The sequence below is a fragment of the Empidonax traillii genome, unplaced genomic scaffold (genome assembly GCF_003031625.1).
Source record: "Empidonax traillii isolate 1590-97213 ecotype Southwest subspecies unplaced genomic scaffold, ASM303162v1 scaffold677:size394641, whole genome shotgun sequence".
Taxonomy (NCBI): domain Eukaryota; kingdom Metazoa; phylum Chordata; class Aves; order Passeriformes; family Tyrannidae; genus Empidonax; species Empidonax traillii.
In genome coordinates this window covers 51,594-69,951 of record NW_020955870.1, presented here as the reverse complement: position 1 = coordinate 69,951, position 18,358 = coordinate 51,594, and the positions used below count along the sequence as shown (strand labels likewise).

Genomic DNA, 18,358 nt, shown 5'->3' with positions numbered 1-18,358 from the left:
GACATTCAAGATGTATCTTGGACCCTAAAAACACCTGGCTAAATCATAAAAATACCCGTTTAGAAGGCTTTGGAGAGGAAAAATACTGCTTTGGACACCCCAAAGGAGACACTGCAAATTGAAATGGAGACTTTGGACACTAAAAATGAGGCTTCGTAGCCTAAAAATAGCTGCTTTGGAAGCCAAAAGTAAGACTTTGGAAAGGAAATGTGAGGCTTTCAATCCATCCTGTCAATATAACTTTAGAACCACAGCAAAGGATTTCTGAGTGTCAAATGAGGGTTTAGATTCTCCAAATGAAATTGTGGGTCCTAAAAAAAAGGTCTGTGAGTAACAAAAGAGAGGTTGGAAGGCTGGGAATGAGGATTTTATCCACAGGTAAGAAGATCTCTCCTTCCCTTTCTCTGGGCTCTCTTTTTTTTCTTGGCCATGAAAACCTCTCCACTTTAGAGTACGTTATGTCAGTAACTGCAGGGTGAAACCTGGCAGAAGGCATCCAGGAGTGATTGCCATGCACAGTGCCACCCCTTGGACACCACCCACCCTGACTCCACTTCTGGGCCACTGGTGCAAGTTCAGGTAAGCAATGCCACTGCTCCCCGGTTCCTGCACAGCAACAAGGCCTATGGCAGCCTTGGGGTGCTGCATTGGGCATCTGTGTGGCCTCACAGCTGGCTTTCCTGTTCCCCAGGGCTGCCAGGGTCTGATGGTCCAGACCCAGCTCCCTGCCAAAATGCCCCAACCCACAGCAGCAATTCCCTTCCCCCAGTGCTTCTTCCCTTAGGGTAAAGAAAAAAAAACTATAAAAAATTAAAGAACCCAAAATCAAGCTACTTATATAAAAATATATATATTTACGTATATTACGGTTATATACAGTTAAGATGCTATGTACACAGTAAAAGGGAATCCAAACACCCCCCGAAGGCATAGGGAAAGGGGAAAAAGGGACAAAAGGGGACAAAAAGGGACACAACAGATATATGCAATCAAACCTGAGAACTAGCAAAATAACTAGTAAATCAAATCTCACCACGTCCTTTAGAAAAAGCAAGACTGGCAGACACGGACAGCACTCTCCAAGCCTCCACGTGGCAGGCCAGTGGATGCTGCAGCCTCAGCCTTAGATAAGCGAGACCAACGCAGGGACCCACTGTTCCTGAACCTCGTCAGAAGAGAAGAGAGCGAAGGCCTCTCCTCCCTTCTTATTTATACTCTGATTTACGTAAAAATCGTATGGAATACTGAGAACAGTGCCCCTTCCTTTGTTACAAACTGGTCACCAAGGAAGGCCTAGATTAAAACTACCACACAGGGCTTGCTCCAGATCCGAGAAGCAGGGCAATCTCTGACTGTCAGCACAGGGTGGAAGGGAGCTTTTCAGGCTCTGAGCCTGTCCTTGGCATCTCATGCGATCAGGAGGCAACAGCCTGGTCTAGATCTTCCTCCTTGTCTCCCTTGTATGCTTCACCATCAGCGTGTGCTGCAGCAACTCTCACTTTCCCAGTCTGCTGTGGGATAGCATGTGAAACAGGTAGGTAGAACTGGAGAGTTCCTTCAAAAAGAAGCATTGAAAGAGGAAGAGCCGTAGCACAGAGAGGAGTCCTCGTCCTGTGGCTGTGAGGGACATGAATGAAGCCTCCAGTCCCAAGAGGAGGAGAATTGTCTCTCCGGAGTACCTCAAGGATAAAGACTCTCGAATCTGCAGAGGCGCCTGGCAGGTAGTTGAATACGATCCCTGCTCTGTGTCCATGTGCCTTCCACGGACACTCACCTTCCCCGACCCATTCCCGACCCCGCTCCCCGATCCCTCATTCCCTGCGCAAGTCCCTCCCCCTCTCCCTGCCCGCCTCCTCGGACGGCTGGCGCGGGGATCACGGGCGGAACGCCGGCGGGGCCGGGCGCTGCCGCCGGGGCTGCGGGCACTGAATGACCGAATGGAATAAATGGCGGCGTTTGTCACAGCCCCGCGCCCACGGCGGGCCGGGCTGAGGGGGCGCCAACGGGGAGGGGCCGCGGGAGGAGCCGCGTGGCTCCGCCCCCGTAGTGTCACGTGACGTCACCCGTGGCGACCGCGGCGCTCTCGCTGCGGGCCCGGAGCGGCGGAGGGAGCGGAGCGGGGGCGGTCAGTGCGGGCAGCGGAGCCGGGCGGGGTCGGCCGGGCCCGGAGGGGGGGCGGAGGGCTCTGGGACACCCACCTGGGCCCGGCCCGGGCCAGGGCAGGTGCCTGGGTTGTCTGTGGTTCTCTGTGCGGGGCTGCTCTGCCGGGCGGCCGCTCTTGGGCCGAGCCGCTCCCAGCTGTAAGAGCTGGGGCGGCGGCTCCGGGTGGGCAGGGTCTCGGGGCGCTGGGACCCGCGGGCGGTGCCGGCGGAGGAAGGGCCGGAGGGAACGGGCACCCGATGCCCCGCGCCAGTGCGGGGGGCAGGTAAGCTGCCCGACTGCCCACCCCGCGCCCCCAGAGGCCCGGTACTCTCCCGGGAGCTCCGGGCCCCGCTGTGCCAGTGCCGCTGCGCCCGGAGCCGCCCGTCCTCCAACCTTTCTCCTGACGCCGCCCGCGGTGCGCAGTCGGCAGGTGCAAACGGGATGTGGAGCGGAGAGACGGACGGGAAATTGCTGCGGATCCCACCTGTTGTCCCGGCTGCGCGCTTCTCCCTTTGAGGGCGGCGCCAATTCACACACCGCGGTGAAGGATTTCTATTTCTTTATTCCAGTTTGCCAAAGCAGGGAGAGGGATGGTTCCCACAAAAGGCTGGCTCCCTGCGCATCCAAGCTTTATGCTATTGAAACATTTTAACAAAGGCATCAACATTCTTTGGTTCCTGCCTACGTAACTTTTTTATTAATGAGCACTCAGGCCCCTATTTCCTCGGTATATCTCTCCTTCCCTTGCTAAATAGTCCACAGGTGCAGCTCTTCCCTCCATTGGAGTTGGGGTCCATTTTGAATAGGTTGTCAATGGTACTGCTTAGTACTGCTGGCTTCCCTCCTGGTGGCTCTCAGGCTCTTGGGATTGTATTCCTTTTTCCTTAAACAAAAGATTAGCCAAGCATACAACACTTGGACTGCTTATGTCAATACAAAGCTCCATCTCTGTCTCAGGTAGTGGCTCATCTCAGAGATATGGCCTGCTGGAACAAATTTGTTCAATAGTTACCAAATTGTCAGGATACAGTTCTCCTGTCCCAGAGACTGGGAGTAAAAGTGACTGGGTTAAGACTCATGATGCCACTGTCCCAGCTCCTTTGCCAGGATAATCCTTGTGAGAGAACGGTCCAAGAAACCTGCATCTTCCATCCTGGAGTTGGATTTTCCCATTCAGTGGCAAAGGAAACTTGATTCTGTTTGGCCACAAGTACACAAAAGAAGGTGTCTTCTAACACTGTAAAGTACATCTTAATCTCTGGTATTAAGGATTTGGGTCTAGCAGATACCAATCAATGACTTAGGCTTTTTCACTGGAAGGAGAGTTAAATTCTGATTGGCATTCACTTAATAACCAGAACTGTAAGAAAGAATCTATTAAACAGTTCCAATCCTCACCAGGCACCTGACTGCACAATGTACTGTTTTCTCCTTACGAGTCAGACTCCTGATTTCAGTTCGGTCTTTTGACCCCCAAGCAGGGGCCAGACCAGCCTTTTCCAGATTGCCCTTCCAGTGCCTTTCTCCCTCCTTCTCATCCCAAGGGGCAGCCCTGCCCCTGGCTGTGTGCACAGAGAGGTACCCACAGCCTGGCCACAGCCAGCTTGGCCCCCAGCCTGCACCCCTGAGCCCACCTGCCCTCCCCATGAGGCTCCCCAAACCTGCTGCCCCCAGCCCCACCATGCCATACCCTGCCCTGCCTGTGCCAGCCAGGCTGGCAGCTGAGTGTGTGCTGCTTTGGCCCCTCCCTTGGCACAGCCCAACTGTTCCTTGGCTGGACTGGCCTGGTGCAGACTCTTCCTGCAGCTTCTGTGCAGCTCCTCTCACCGCCCTTGGGCTTCTTGGAGCATCTAGAGGGCTGGGTAGGGACATGGCACAGACAGAGGGATTGTCCCTGGCATTCAGACCACATTGCCCCCAGGAACTCCCTGCAATGGCAAGGAAGGCTATTCCCCGGGTTGGGAGCAGCACTCAGGACACAGACACAGCTGGCCTGGTGTTGTACTGGTGGTGTGTAACCATTGGCACACTGGTGTAGGTTTGTGCTTTGGTTTCACCATGGGGAATAGCTGTGCCACTGTGGAAGTGGATGAGGGTTCCCATGTCCTGAGGCTGGGTGTAGAAGCAGGGCTACGCTGAGGAGATCTCCCCTGCGTCCAGGGCAGCAGCTCAGGCAGAGCCAGGCTGTGCTGGAGGGAAACAAGAAGGCAAAAGGGGTTTTTCATCTCCACTTTTTTGTCTTCATTATTTTGTTTAATTTGTTAATAACTTGCGTGAAAAAAGGTAAAGTGTAGAAGTATCTGTGCAGTTCTTCAACATATCCACCAAACACGAGAATAGAACTGTAAGAAATAAAAAGGTTTGTCAATATAAACATCTAGGCCCACACCCAAAGCCCCTCCAGAGTCTGTCTAATCTAATCTAGTCCATCACCTGCCATCTACCATCTCTAATGAAGTGTTAATAGAAGCAGGTCGGAAAGTTCCAGTCTCTGACATCCCTCTCTGGCAAAGAGGCCTGGATGTTTTTAGCCCCCTGGTCAATGGGGATGAAGTTGGAGAGGTTATCGCTTGTTTCCTTGTGCCAGGCACGCTCCAGGAAAGCTGTGGCCATGAGGGTTTCATCAAAGCCTGGGTTGTTGTGGTTAGGTTTGGTGAGGACTTGCTCCTGTTCTTGGGGACAGTCTGTGTGCTGCCCTTGTCCCGTCCAGTCCAGGTGCAGTGTCACGGGCTGGATGGGAGGTGGGAGCTCCAGATCCCCAAGAACAGAGAAGTCTCCTTCATCCAGGTGGTTGTTCAGGAGAGCTTCCCAGTCAGTGTCACCCTTCAGCTCGGTCAGCTCGCTCCGCTCTTCCTGGGTCCCAGAAGCAGAGCTGGGAAGTTGAGACGTCTTGGCCATTGACATGGGCTGCTTGTGCTGCTGCCCTGCTTCATTCTCCACAGCATTCCTGTTCTGGCTGTTTTCAAACTCTTCAAACTCTTTCAGCAGCTGCTGCAGCTCCATGCTTATCTCGAGGTTGTTATGGGAGCTGCAGGCTGAGGCAGCTGGGCTGATGATATTCCCTGCCTCTTGCTGGGCTCTTTCAGGGGAGGCTGGGTGGGTCTGCACTGGTGGCATCCTCCACTCTTTGAAGGTTCTGTTCTTGAACCGGTTGGTGTATCGGGAGTGGAGCTTCCAAAATGCGCCTCTCCCTGGTTCACTCTTCTCCCGGGTCACCTTGATGAAGCGCTTGTTGATGCACAGGTTGTGCCGGATGGAGCTCTAGGTCCAAAAGAGAAAAAACCCAAGGCTGAATGCTTGTCTGCTGGCGTGAGAGGGACCTACCTGTGTGGGGAGGCTGGTGCAAAAGCAGGTTTTCAGCAAGGCCCTTTGGGAAAAGAAAGCAGAAATGGCAATGCCAAGACACCTCGGGCTATGTGCCCTGTAGAAAATCCCCTGAATGTACCCTGAGTGCAGCAAATAATCAGACAGGAAACTCGGTTGCTGGGTAAATAACCCAGCTTTGGGCTCCCCAAAGTCAAGCAAAGCAGCAGCTCCTTCTCCCAAAGCGCTCGCGTAGTTCCCCCAGCACAGGAAGGCTGGGGAATCCAGGTGGCCCTGGAGAGGAAGAGGGTCCGTGAGGGGTTCTCTTGACAGTGATGGGCTCCAGGGAGCCCATCTGCTTGGGGAGAAGGTGGGCAACTCCTGGTCAGGGGGCTTGCAGTGTGTTTGCCCAGCCCTGGCTGGGTGAGCACAGCCACCCAGGATCACAGGAACACTGCGGATTTGGGCTGGCAATAACCCAAGTGGGAGGATGAGCCACTCAGGGCACTCTTGCCCTGCCCCCTGCTAGAAAGCCTCACATGCCAGAGTGGCCCTCTTGTGACCTCGTGTGACAGAGGAAGGCAGCAAGCCAAGGTGGCTGGGGAAAGCTGCTGTGGGAAGGGCTTCAGGCTGTCCCCAAAGCTGGTAAGTCTGGGGCTGTCCCCTCCCTGCCAGGGATATGCTTGTGCTAGCTGGGGACAGCAGCCCTATTTGACCCTTCTTGGTCTTCCCTCTGCAGGTCTCAGCAGCCTGTCCCAGCAATGGAGCCTCCTTGGCCTGTCTGAAGGGCCAGGAGACCAGCGCTGTGCCCTGCTTCAAAAGCAGCAGCACTTCATCTGGGAAATTCCCCAATGAGTGACTTGTCCAGCAAACAGCATCTCCATGCCTCTCCTGTGCCTGGTCCTCAGCACCCAGGGATACTCGTTGTGGTGACTTCATGCATGTGCGCTCAGCCCTGAGGCTGAGGGACCCCATCAATGCTCTGGAAAGGTAGGGACTGAGAGGCCTTTGCCACAAAACCAAGAGGAGCCCCAGGGGCTGGGAGCACAATGGGTACCTCGCAGCTCCCCAGATGGCCTCGGGCTCTCCCCCAGCAGGGCTCTTTTCCTTCGTCACCTCAGCAGCTTTGGCATTTGAGCCCAGCCAAACTTTCCTGTTCCAGCCCTTCCCCACCAGCTGCCAGTGCCACCCTCTTCCCAGTGGGATCTAGTATCCCTATGGACCTTGTCTTGCAGGGTGGAGGCTGTGGAAAGCCCTGCCCAGCCCTGTGTGGACAGGGGCCAAGGCAAGAGGGCTGCAAATCTCCTACCTGCCAGGTGGGATCAGCAGGTTGGAAGTAGCAGAAGTTGTCACTGATCCACTTGCAGATGGCCGAGAGGGTGATCTTGGGCTTCTTGCTGGCTTCCATTGCCATGCAGATGAGGGTGGCATAGGAGTAGGGTGGCCTGACATGTGGGTTGGTCTTGTAGTTGATGTTTCCTGTGAGCTGAGAGGGCTCAGCCATGGCATGGTGCATCATGGTGGTGGAGGAGGAGGTGGCTGTGTGGGGAATGTCGATGTACTCACACAGCTCCTCAGCAGTCAGGGGAAAGCCTGGGGACTGAAAGTCCACCAGACTCACTAGATTTTCCCAGATGGTGCAGCGGTCCTCAGGGTCCTCAGATATTGGGGGCAAGCCGATGTGGGTGCCTGTGAGGTTAGCCAGCCACAGGGGGTCTGGCTTGCTGCCAGGCCCATCTTCCTTGGTGGGGCTCCATTGCCCCTGAGCTCTTAGCACAGGGCTGGAGCACACCATGCCTTGGCACGTCACCGGGTGCATGTGAAGGGGAGGGAATGGATGGGACAGATCCTGCAAGGACAAGAGGGAGAGTTGAGGTTCCCTGTGGCATAATTGCTCTCTGGCACCTGGGCAGGGCCGGGCCTGAGTATTGCCGGTGTCACTGGGCAAGACCCATCCCTGGGGTGCTGGGCATGGGAGCTGCCCTGGGCCTTGGGGAAATTCCCTCAAACCACCATGCTCCCAATGCCACCCAAACCCCGGTGGGCTGGTGCTGCCCAGCAAGCTCTTGGCTGAAGAAAGTAACAACCCCCTCCACAACTAACCAAAATTCGGCCCTGCCATCCCACCCAGAGAGGTGGTTTTTCCCACCTGTTGCGAGCAGGACAAACTCTCAGGACAAACTCTCAGGGTCTAACACCTCAGCTGAAGACCTTAAAGTCTTTGTCTGGTCTGTCTCATCCCCGCAACCTTCCCTCGGTTTGATGCTATTTATGCTTCTCCCTTCCCCTGGTACCCAAAACCAACCCGGGGGGGGGGGGGGGGGGGGGGGCGGGCACAGGGACCCACGCCAAGCGCAGCGTCACTTCGAGCCAGCCGGCAGCTTCAGGCTTTGGGGAATAGCGGGCAGGGGATGCGGCGCTGGCTCCGGTGCCGGGCTGCAAAACTGGAGTCCCGTGGTGGATTTTCGGCCACGAGAGAAGGTGGTCCCGGGAGCCAGCGGGGGCCGCTGGCCCGGCTGTCGCGGGGGTTTGGCGGCGAGAACGATGCGGAACCCCCCGCGCGCGGGCGGCGCGGCCGTTGGGGGGAGCAGGGGGGTTTGCCTCCCGCTTCCAGGAAATGGGCTTTTTTTTCCCCTCCGGACTAGGACAGGGGTTTTCCGCGGAAACGAAGGCTCCGGGCAGCTTGCTCAGGTGCCCGGTCCCCAGCGTCAGCAACCAGCCCCGGCTAGCTCCCGCACCCGCACTAAGGGAGGGGGGGGCATCCTTCAAGTGCTCGCTCTCCGCAGCGGGGGGCGGGCCCGTCCCGCCGCCCTCCCCAGCCCTCGGCCGCTCCCCGCCGCCGTCCCTTACCCCGTGCCGGTGTCGTGCCGCAGCTTCCGCAGCTCGGGAGAGCTGACGACGAGAGCTCGGCGTTTTTCAAAACGCAGGACGGCAGCAAAAAAAAAACAAACCAATCCGTGGGGAAAAAAAAGGGGCAGGAGCAGGGCTGATGGGCCGCCGCCCTAGGCTGTGGCCGGGCCGGGCCCGTCGAGTCGCCGACAGTCGCCGACAGTCGCGGCCGCCCCGGCGCTGGGGGCAGGGGGCGCTCCCCGAGGCTTCGCGCGTGGCGCGGAAGCCCCGCCCCATCAACATCGCCCGGCCCTGCCATTGGTGCGCGCGCCGCCGTGGGCGGGGCCTGTCGGGCGGGCACAGCCCCGGGCAGGAAGGGGCCCGGGGGATCCCGGGGGATCCCGGGGGATCCCGGACCAGCCGGACCCCACAGCCTGGCCGCAGCCTGTGCCCAAGATTTGGGAGACAATGGCGTAGAACCCCACTCCAAAAGAGGCTCTTCCAGTCACCAAAACCCAACCTCACAGATACTCGTACACCACCAACATGTTTTCACCTTGATTTTTATTTGATCCACCTTCATCCCTTCTAAACACCTGAAATTAGGGTAAAAATAAAGAAATACAACAAAGCATCTAAAGCTCCATCACTTTTTGGGGAATTTGGGGGTGAATTTGGAGTTCAGGGGATATTCAGGAGGATTTGGAGGTTCTAGGCAGATTCGGGAGAATTTTCTCCATTGCTTTTCACTCCAAGAGCTAAGAGGGCTAAATCTATCTCCTTAAAACTACTCAATCCCACTGAAAATGGCTCAATCCCACCCCAATATTACTCAATCTCACAGCCCCCCCCAAGCCCTGAAGAGGGGTGGGATGGGGATTGGGAGGATTAGGATGGGGTGGGAAGTGGCTTGGGAGGGGTGGGATTGGTTCTTGAAGGAGTGGGATGAGGTTGGAAGGGGTGGGATGGGTGAAATTGGTCTTGGGAAGGGGTCTTCATGCAGGGGGAGGGGTGGCATGGATGGGGTTTGGAATGAGAGAGCTGAAGGCTGGGGATGAATGAGGCCAGGAGGGATCCCATTCCTGAAGTGATTTTTGGGTATCTGCCATTCCTGATGAGGTAATGGGCTACCCCCAATCCTGAGAGAGTTTTGTGGTACTCCCCAGTCATGAGGGAACCATAGTGGGGGGGACTGGAGCAACTGGAAGTATGTGGGGGGCAACTTGGTTCATACTGGGGGCGACTCGGAGTGACTGGAGTAGTACTGGAGTATCTGAGAGTGGGAGTGACTGTGAGTAAATGGTATCATACTGAGAGTGACTGGGTTTATACTGGGAGCAAGTGGAACCACACCAGAGGCAACTGGGATCATACTGGGATTCTACTGGCAGTGGCAGGAAGTGACTGGGATTATACTGGTGGTGACTGGGACCACAATGGCATTGACAAGGATTAACTTATAGGGGACAACTGAAGTTATACTGGAAGTGACTGGAACCATACTGGCAGTGGCTAGGATCATACTGGGATTACATAGTGTGTGAATGGAACCTTACTGGGGGTTACTGGGATCTACTGGACCAATGGTGGGAGCCAACTGGGATCAACTGGAAGATACTAGAATGATGCTGGGGGGACTGGGACCACACTGGGGTCATACTAGGAATGTCTGTAACCATACTAGGGATGACTGGGACCACACTGGGAGCAACTGGGATCAAGTTGGAGTGACTGGACCTACCCTGGGGCATCTTGAGTGACTGGGATCCTGCTGCGGGAGGCTTGGATCGTACTGGGCTCACACTGGGAGTGACTGGCATTCCTGGGGCCAATTGGGACCATGTTGTGGGCAAGTGAAATATAGTGGGAGTGACTGGTCTCTGGGAAGCGCAGGATGGGCAGGAGGGGGAGGGCAACCCCCTCCAACTGCTCTGCATTCCCAAAGTCTTTGTTCCCAGTTCCCAGTCTGGCCCTGACCAGGAGATCTGCTCTGGGATCCCTTTCCCTGGGGGCACTTCCCTGGACTCTTCCTTCCTTCCTGCTGCTGGGAATTGGCACTTTGGAGCTTCATCCCATTGTTTCCTCTGCTTCCCTATTATTATCAGGATCCCCCTGCACTCCCTTTTCCCAGGCACTGGGACCCCCCTTCCCAGCCATTCCTGGTTTTCCAGCCCCCAGCCCCCCCTTTTTTGACTGCAGCACCTCCTGTCCCAGCCATCCCGCCTCTCCCAGCCCCCGAATCCCCCTTTTCCTTTACCCTGGGGACCCCTGGTATCCTGTTGTTGGCCATCCCAGATCACCTTACCCCCAGTCCCAGCTTTCCTTGACCCCAGAACCCCCTGAAGCCCCTTCGCAGCCTTCCCAGCTCTCCCAGTTCCCCCATTTCCTTGACCCTGGTACCACCCCAACCCTGAAATTTCTGTGTCTTCCCAGTTCCCCACTCCTGGCCCTTCCTGCAGGGGGGTCCAGGGGTGCTCCAGGGGATCCCAGGTACCTTCTGCACCCCCTTATCCAGGACTCCCTGCACCCACTTCCCTGGTTCCGGAACCCTCTGCACTCCCTTTCACAGCCACACCATCTCTCCCAGACCCCACACTTCCATTTCCTTGACCCTGGGACTCCCTGGGCCCATGCCTGGGCATCAGGACCCCCCTGCACCTCCTATCCAGCACTGGGACTCTCCTGCACCCCCTCTCCTGGCCATCCTACCTCTCATAGACTACAGACCCTCCCTTTTCCTTGACTCTGGCACCCACTGCACCCCCAATTCCGGCCTCTCCCAGTCCCCAGCCCCTCCTTTCCTCAACATCAGGGACCCTCTGAAACCCCTTCTCAGACTTCCCATGTCTCCACACCCAGTGAATCACCTTTCCCCGACACTGGAGGCCCCTGGATGCCCCCCCTTCCTGGCCACAGGGACCCCCTGGACCCCCCATTACTGCCTCTCCCCACCCCTAGCCCCACCTTTCGTTGACCAGGGGAACCCTCTGGACCCCCATTCCCAGACACTGGGACGCCCCTGCACTTTCTTCTCCAGCTCCAGACTCCCCTTGCACCCCCTTTCCCGCCTGCCCCACCTCTCCCTCCCGCTCGCCTCCCCTTGCTTTGACTCTGGGACTCCCCAGGCCCCCCCCAAAACCCGGTGTCTCCCCAGTTCCCCCCTCCCTACGTTACCTGTTGGTGACGAAGTCGGAGCACGGACCGAAGCTCCCCCAGTTCGTGATTGTGGAGAAGGAGGGGAAGGGGCTGGAATTAGGGAGGGGCAGGAGTGGGAGGAAGTGGAGGGGGAGGAAAAGGCGGGATGGGGGAGGAGCCGGAGGAGGAAGAGCAACGTGAGCAAGAAAAAAAGGGAAGTCTGGGAGGCCGGAGATTCCCCGGGAGCATCGCTGCCCCCGCATCCCACAGGTGAGCGGGAGCTCGCCCCAAATATCTTGAGGAGTCTGTGGGTTTGTTTTTTTCTTTTTGTCGAGGGCTGGTGCGATATTGAAGTCTGGAGGACTCCAAAGCTGAGCTAGAAATGCCCTTTGGGGCGATAATGGGGGTGCCCGGGAGGTGCTTTTTGTGGGGGCCCCGGTGGCGGTTCCCAGCAGAGCGCCGGTGGTGGGCGGGGGGATGCGGGGGGATGCGGGGGGATGCGAGTTCCCCCTGCGGTGCGGGTCGGTCTTCCCTTGGTCAGGAACCGCCGCCTCCATTGTCAGCCCGCTGCCGGCAGTGAGGGGACACACACACCGGTTTTGGGGACCCCCCGGGAAAGCCGGGGTTAGGTGGGAACCCCGGGACCCCTGGAGTGGGGAGAATGGAGAGGGGTGATATCGGAGCTGGGGGACCCGTCGCAGCCTGGAGAGGGGGGGCAGTTCTGGGACAACAAAATGGGTGCCTGGAGAGGGGGCATTCCTAGGATTCCTGGGACCCCAGCAGCCTGGAGAGGGGATACTCAGGAGAGGGGGGACCCGTGGCATCCTGAAGCAGAGAGAGAGGGAAGAAGGGACCCCGGGACCTCTGAAAACCCTGGCATTCCTAATTGGGACCCTGAAGAGGGGGCAATCCCAGAACCCCAAAGTGGGGAAACTACAGAGGCAGGGAGGCTTGGGATTCACGGGAACCCCTGATAGGCTGGAGAGGGTGGGGACCCCCCAATACATGTGGGACCCCCAGCAGCCTGGACGGGAGGACCCCTAGAACCCCAAAGTAGAGAGACCAGAGAGGGGGATCTCCTGGGAGGGTTTTTTGGGGCTGAATATTGGTATTTTGGAGGTTTTTACAGATGCAAGATGCTTGGTGACTTTTAGAAATGGACTTGGACTGAAGGAACCCCCAAGCCAACGTGCTCACACCTTGTTTTTACTCCTCAAAACAGGATTTCTTCTTCCTTGGCTAGATAGAGGAGGAGGCTGCGAGGAAGGGGAAGATGCCGCGGGCCCCTCAGGCAGGTGAGGAGGAAGTCAGTGCCCCTGTCTTGTGGTGCCTGTGGCAGCCGAGCATCGCCCCCGGCTGCAGGACAACCCCGCTGGCGCTGCAGTCCTGCTGGGGCTGGATCTGGGGGATGTCCTTGGCCTTCCCTCTGGGCTGGAGGCAAATCCCCTGCCTGTCCTTCTTCCTTCCTGCCCCAGGCCCCGAGCTGAGGACGGAGAGCACAGAGGACAAATCCCCCTGGCAGAGCCTGGTGGGAGAGGCCGTTTTGAAGGGCTCCCCGGCGCAGGAAGGCAGCGGGGAGGAAAAGGACCAGGGATCCCTCTGGAGGAGGGGCTGCAAAGCCAGCCCAGGGTGCTCTGAGGAGGAAAGACCCACCGTATGCAGGGAAGGCTGCTGGAGCCAGAGCTCTGACCTGGTGGTCCCTGAGCAGTTTCAAACTGAGGAGAAGTCCTACAAGTGCTTGGAATGTGGGAAGAGCTTCAGATGGAACTCCCACCTCCTCACCCACCAGCACATCCACTCTGGGGACCGGCCTTACAGGTGCAGGGAATGTGGAAAGAGCTTCAGGCACAGCTCCCACCTCATCACCCATCAGAAATTCCACAGTGTATGTGGGGAATGTGGGAGGGGCTTCAACCGGAACTCTGACCTGATCTGCCATCAGAAGATCCACACTGGGTAACGGCCCTACAAGTGCTTGGAATGTGGGAAGAGTTTCAGCAAGAGCACTGCCCTTCTCACCCACCAGCACCTGCACACAGGGGAACAGCCCTACACATGTGGGGAGTGTGGGAAGAGCTTCAGCCAGAGCTCCAACCTCATCACCCACCAGCGTGTCCACACTGGGGAACGGCCCTATGTGTGTGGAGAATATGGGAAAAGCTTCAGCCAGAGCTCCAGCCTGACCTGCCACCAAAAGATCCACACTGGGGGACGGCCCTACAAGTGCTTGGAATGTGGGAAGAGCTTCAGCAAGAGCTCCCACCTGATTCGCCACGAGCAGATCCACACAGGGGAACGGCCCTACAAGTGCTTGGAGTGTGGGAAGAGCTTCAACATCAGCTCCAACCTGATCCGCCACCAGCAGATCCACATTGGGCAACAGCCCTAAAAGTGTGGGGCATGTGGGACAACCTTCAGTGACAGCTGCACCTTCGTCACCCACCGGCGCATCCACACCAAGGAAAGGCCCTACACATGTGGGGAGTGTGGGAAGAGCTAGTATTACTATCTCTAGTAATATAAAAGCATAAAAAGAACATTTAAGAAAATGTATAAGGGAAAAGAAAAAAAGTATCAGAGTAGAAAAGTAGAGAGTCACAACCCGAGGATCCAGCATAGACTTGGTGGTTGCAATTCTGATGTCCCTTGGTCCAAGTGATGGTCACAATCTTGATCCATTGGAGGTGGAGGACACCCCTGAAACACAAAGTTCAGTGGGTTAATATACATTCAGGTTTAGTTGGAATGCCCTAGTACCTCCCCTAGGGGGGAGTTTTACACTGTCTGATATGGATCATGGAGCACTTTGGGGGGGGTCTCTGGTGGTTTCTATCCCCTTCTCAGACATAACCCTGCCTCTCCTGTCACTGGTTGAGCCAGTTGTGGTCCATGAGAAGGGATGAAAACCTCTGGGCTCTGTGTGAATGTCCCAGTACTTCCTGGGGCAGAGTTTTTCTCCCTGAGCCAGTTGTGTAGGGGAGGACAGTGCTGTGATCCAAAGCACTGTCCCATATGGCAGTACCTGTTGCTTTTTGGTTTCTTCCCTTCTCTGGCTCCAAGCCTATCCTGTCCCCTCCAGGAGTGGGTGTTTACCCGCATCTGCCCCTGGGTGGTTCTTTTACCCATGGGCAGTAAAGCACCAGCTGCTTTTGCAGTTTGAGTGTTGGAGCCGTGAACCATCAACACTCCAGTTTCTCACAGCTTTGCATCCCAAAAGCTGAGAGGGATCAATCCATCACCTCAAAATAGCTCAATTCCACCCTGATTTGGCTTGACCCCCCTCCTAAATTACTTGATTGCCGAGGTGTGTATTGCACCATTGTCACTCTGCCCCCACCCAGTGCTTCCAGTGTTCACAGTAAAGCCTCCTAGTTCTCCCCAGTCCCTGTTACTGGGGGGCACTGAGGGGGCTGTTGAGGGGACCATGCAGGGTAGGGGGCAGGGCCAAGGGTGGGGGTGAGATGGCCACAACTGGCCTCCAGGATGGATTGGGAGGGGGGACTACATGTGTCCTTCCTGTGTCACCCCACTGGAGGGCTCCTGAGGGGCCACCTGTTGCCTAAAATTGGGTCTTAAAAGAAACCTCTAAGACCCAATGTGTAAGTTTAGCAGGAAGACATTCATTACCATGATGCACTGCAGTCACAGGTACCCTGGGAATCAGTTCCCAAAGTGCACACAGAGGTGTCCTCACTACAGCTGATATGTCAGCATTACATTATTATTTATTTTTTGTTCCCTGCATTCCTGTTACATATTCATGACATTTCTCAATGCTTAATAGCATATCTGCATATCCTTATAAGGTCTCTGAAGGGCTTCACTGACAGTCTCTGGTGGTCATCTCTGTCTGGAGCCTCTGAAGTCCTGAGTGACCGCCTTATGACCTTTAGGACAATACCCCTGGTTATAGAGTAACTTGGTGTTGCTTGGCTGGCTGTCTCAGTTCTCTTCTTCACTGTTTCTTTACTTTGCTTGGTTGGTCCCTTTAAATCACTTGACTCAGCCATATGTAGTTTCTATGGTATATTCTGCTGCAAAAACTATTAGTTCTTGTTACATCTCAAAACTTCAGATATCGTTCCTTCCATTTTCTTGAGACTTGGCCATTGGGCCAATGTTTCATCATTCAAAGCATACTTAACTAGATTTTTCTGGAATTTCACTGGCCCACACAATAGGAACAACTTCAGCTTCAGTCGGTGTCATAGGTTTTCTTGTTTTAAAGGAAAAAAATCCCTGCTTGGAATTTTTTCCCTTTACCACTGTGAAAGAAAGGTGTTGAGGGAGAGAGGGGGGAGGAAATGGCCAGAGTGAGCCACGCACACAAAAGGACTAACTGATAGCCCCACATTCCACCCTAATGGCTTCAGAAGACTGTAGGGGGAGGTGAGTTTTTTTTCTTCTGGGGACGGCACTTCACTTTTGTCCTCACTCAGGGAGGATGTGAATGAAGAGGAGAGCTCTGGGGTTCATTTTGGTTTTGGCCAAGTCATCTCGCTGTCTTTGGCCCCGGTTCAGCTCTGTTCCTTCACTCGCTGTTCTGCCGACGGCCCGGACTTGCCTCAGGTTTCATCGGAGAAGCTGGTACCGCCTGCAGAGGAACTTTTGAGGGGAAAGGCTGCTCTTTGCCCTCTCCCCTTCTCCGTGCCGGTGGCAGTTCACACCCACTGACGCGGCAGGGTAGTTCCAGCCAGAGCCAGCCTTTGGCAGCCTTGGAGCCCACGGGAGGAATCGCCCCCTGCCCTTGGGGGGGTCCCTATTTGGAGCTTCCCGTGCCCCGGGCCTCACAGAGACCCAGCAGCGCCCCCTGCCGGCCGTGACGAGGCACGGCAGCCCCCTGCCGGCTGCGGTTGGAACTGCGCTGAACGGACTGAATTGCTTCGGGGGGGAGTTTGGGTGTGGGATTGTTGCTTGTTTTCCTTTGTTGTGTTACCTATACATATATATTCGTTAGTAAACAGCTGTTTTGGTTTTGTTTTTTCTCCACATCTTTTCGGCTGGAACCTCTTAATTTCAAAGTTGTAATTACTTAGAGAGAGGAGCTTGGTTTTTCTCATATCCTTCCCTCCTTACTCCTTACTTCTGTCTCATTAAACTGAGACAGGATGTTGCTGTTAACTGGAGTTACTTCCTGCACAAGAAGAGCTGCTGCTTTGACGTATTTAGTCTCAGCAATTACAATATCCCCACTTTTAAATTTAATTTCTGTTTCTAGTTTTCCAGTAAATCTCGTGCTAGCAAAAGTTTAGGGGAGTTTGGTAAATAAAGAAACTGAGTTACCTATTATTTTCCCAATTTAACCCCTGTCACACCAGTAACCTTTACAGTGTCATTCCTTAATTCTCCTTCTGTAGTGTTAAGAACTAATTTGCACATGTGTCTGACTAATTCATGGGCAAACCAGATAGCGGGTCTTGACCCCACGCTTTTTGACCAGACAGTGGTATCAACATCGTGCTCAATATATAAAGTGGGGGAAAAAGGAGGAAAGGAGGGAGGTTTGGAGTGATGGAGTTTGTCTTCCCAAGTCACTGTTCCATGGGATGGGTCCCTGCTCTCCTTGAGTTGCTGAACACCTGCCCAACCATGGGGATCAGGGAAGGAATTCCTTGTTTTATTTTGCTTGTGTGTGCAGGTTTTGCTTGTGCTTATTAAACTGTCTTTATCTTGATCCATGAGTTTTCCAGCTTTTCCCATCCCAATTCTCTTTCTGATCCTGCTGGTGGGGAGTGAGGAGTGGCTTTGAGGGGCTTGGAGGCTGGATGGGGTGAAAACCACAACAGCCTTTGCTGGTGCCCAGGGGCTGGGAGTGTTGGAGATACTGACAGATGGGACTGGGATGCACTGATGGAATTTACAGCTGTTGGTGCTGTCTGGGGCTCCTGGCTGTGTATCAGAGTCTGGTGATCCTTAGTGGCTGCTTCTTGTTGTTGCTGCTGCTGCGTTAGAGAGACTGGAAGTCCATGTGAACCTGAGTTGAAGGGTCTGTAACCTGTGGATGAGTCCAGGTTGAAGCAAAGACCCCCCTGCAGCCCGGGGAGGACCCCACACTGGAGCAGAGGATGCCCAAAGGAGGCTGAGACCCCGTGGGAAGCCCCTGCAGAGCTGTGGGAAGAGAAACCCATGATGGAGCAGATTTGCTGGTAGGACTTGTAACCCCATGGGGGATTCACGTTGGAGCAGCCTGTTCCTGAGGGTTTGAAAAGTGATGTTGGAATTTATTCCCAACGTTGGTCGCCCCCCTCCCCTGCCCCCCGCCCCCCTCATCCCCCCAGTCTTGTTTGTTCTGGGGTGGGCAGAGGCAGGAGGGACAGCAGAGGCAGGAGGGACAGCAGAGCAGGGCCTCGCGTGGGGCAGCGTGGGAGGTGGGGGGGAAGTTCCCTTCAAAAGCCGGCCAGTGCCTCGCCTTGGAAGCCCCTTTGTTCGGAGGATTTGTAGCCCTGCGGGAAAAAAGGACTCATTGCTGGCTGCGAAGCCACCCCGTGTGCTCACGTGGCTGCGAGGGGCAGCTCAAGTTTGCCCTCAGCCTCACCTCCACGGGATTCTCCCCTCCCACCTCGAGACTTGGGACTTTGTTTCTTTTGAAAGTTTTGGTTGCACCACTGTTGTTTATTCGGGTTTGTCAATAAAGAGCTGTTCTTTCCCTTTTCCACACTTTCACCCAAAGCTTCCTAATTTCAAAATTGTAATCATGCTAAACTTAGACAGGGACTGACCACATAGAAGGGAGCCACGCTGGAGCAGCCTGTTCACGAGTGTCGGAAAAGGAAGAACTCGACCACCTTATCAGATTGGTTCATCGAGAACTCGTTTATTGGCAATAATCAGAAGGCTTATATGTGGTTACATAATTAGCTCATGCATATTACAAAACTTAAGCTGCTGATTGGCTATATTATATTTAGTTTGCTATAAGTCTATTGGCATCTAAAGCATTTAGGTATTT

At 55.3% G+C, this 18,358-nt stretch overlaps 1 protein-coding gene and 1 pseudogene across 1 annotated transcript; one reads left to right on the top strand and one right to left on the bottom strand.

The window, feature by feature from the left end:
• Positions 1-4,373: 4,373 nt before the first annotated feature.
• On the bottom strand, positions 4,374-8,513 carry LOC114065567 (forkhead box protein J1-like). Its single transcript, XM_027899591.1, has 4 exons — positions 8,296-8,513; positions 6,755-7,294; positions 4,576-5,403; positions 4,374-4,484 (listed from the first exon to the last, which is right to left on the bottom strand). Exons 2-3 carry the CDS (start codon positions 7,262-7,264, stop codon positions 4,603-4,605), a joined length of 1,311 nt encoding a protein of 436 aa, XP_027755392.1. The 5' UTR covers positions 7,265-7,294; positions 8,296-8,513; the 3' UTR covers positions 4,374-4,484; positions 4,576-4,602.
• LOC114065568 lies at positions 5,379-13,909 on the top strand (annotated as a pseudogene).
• The last annotated feature ends 4,449 nt before the right edge of the window (positions 13,910-18,358 follow it).

Coding starts and splice junctions, on each gene's coding strand:
- LOC114065567 (XM_027899591.1), bottom strand. CDS start 7,264: ATGCACCCGGTGACGTGCCAAGGCATGGTGTGCTCCAGCCCTGTGCTA. Junction 5,404..6,754: donor CTGCTGATCCCACCTGGCAG/GTAGGAGATTTG, acceptor TTTTGGACCTAG/AGCTCCATCCGGCACAACCT.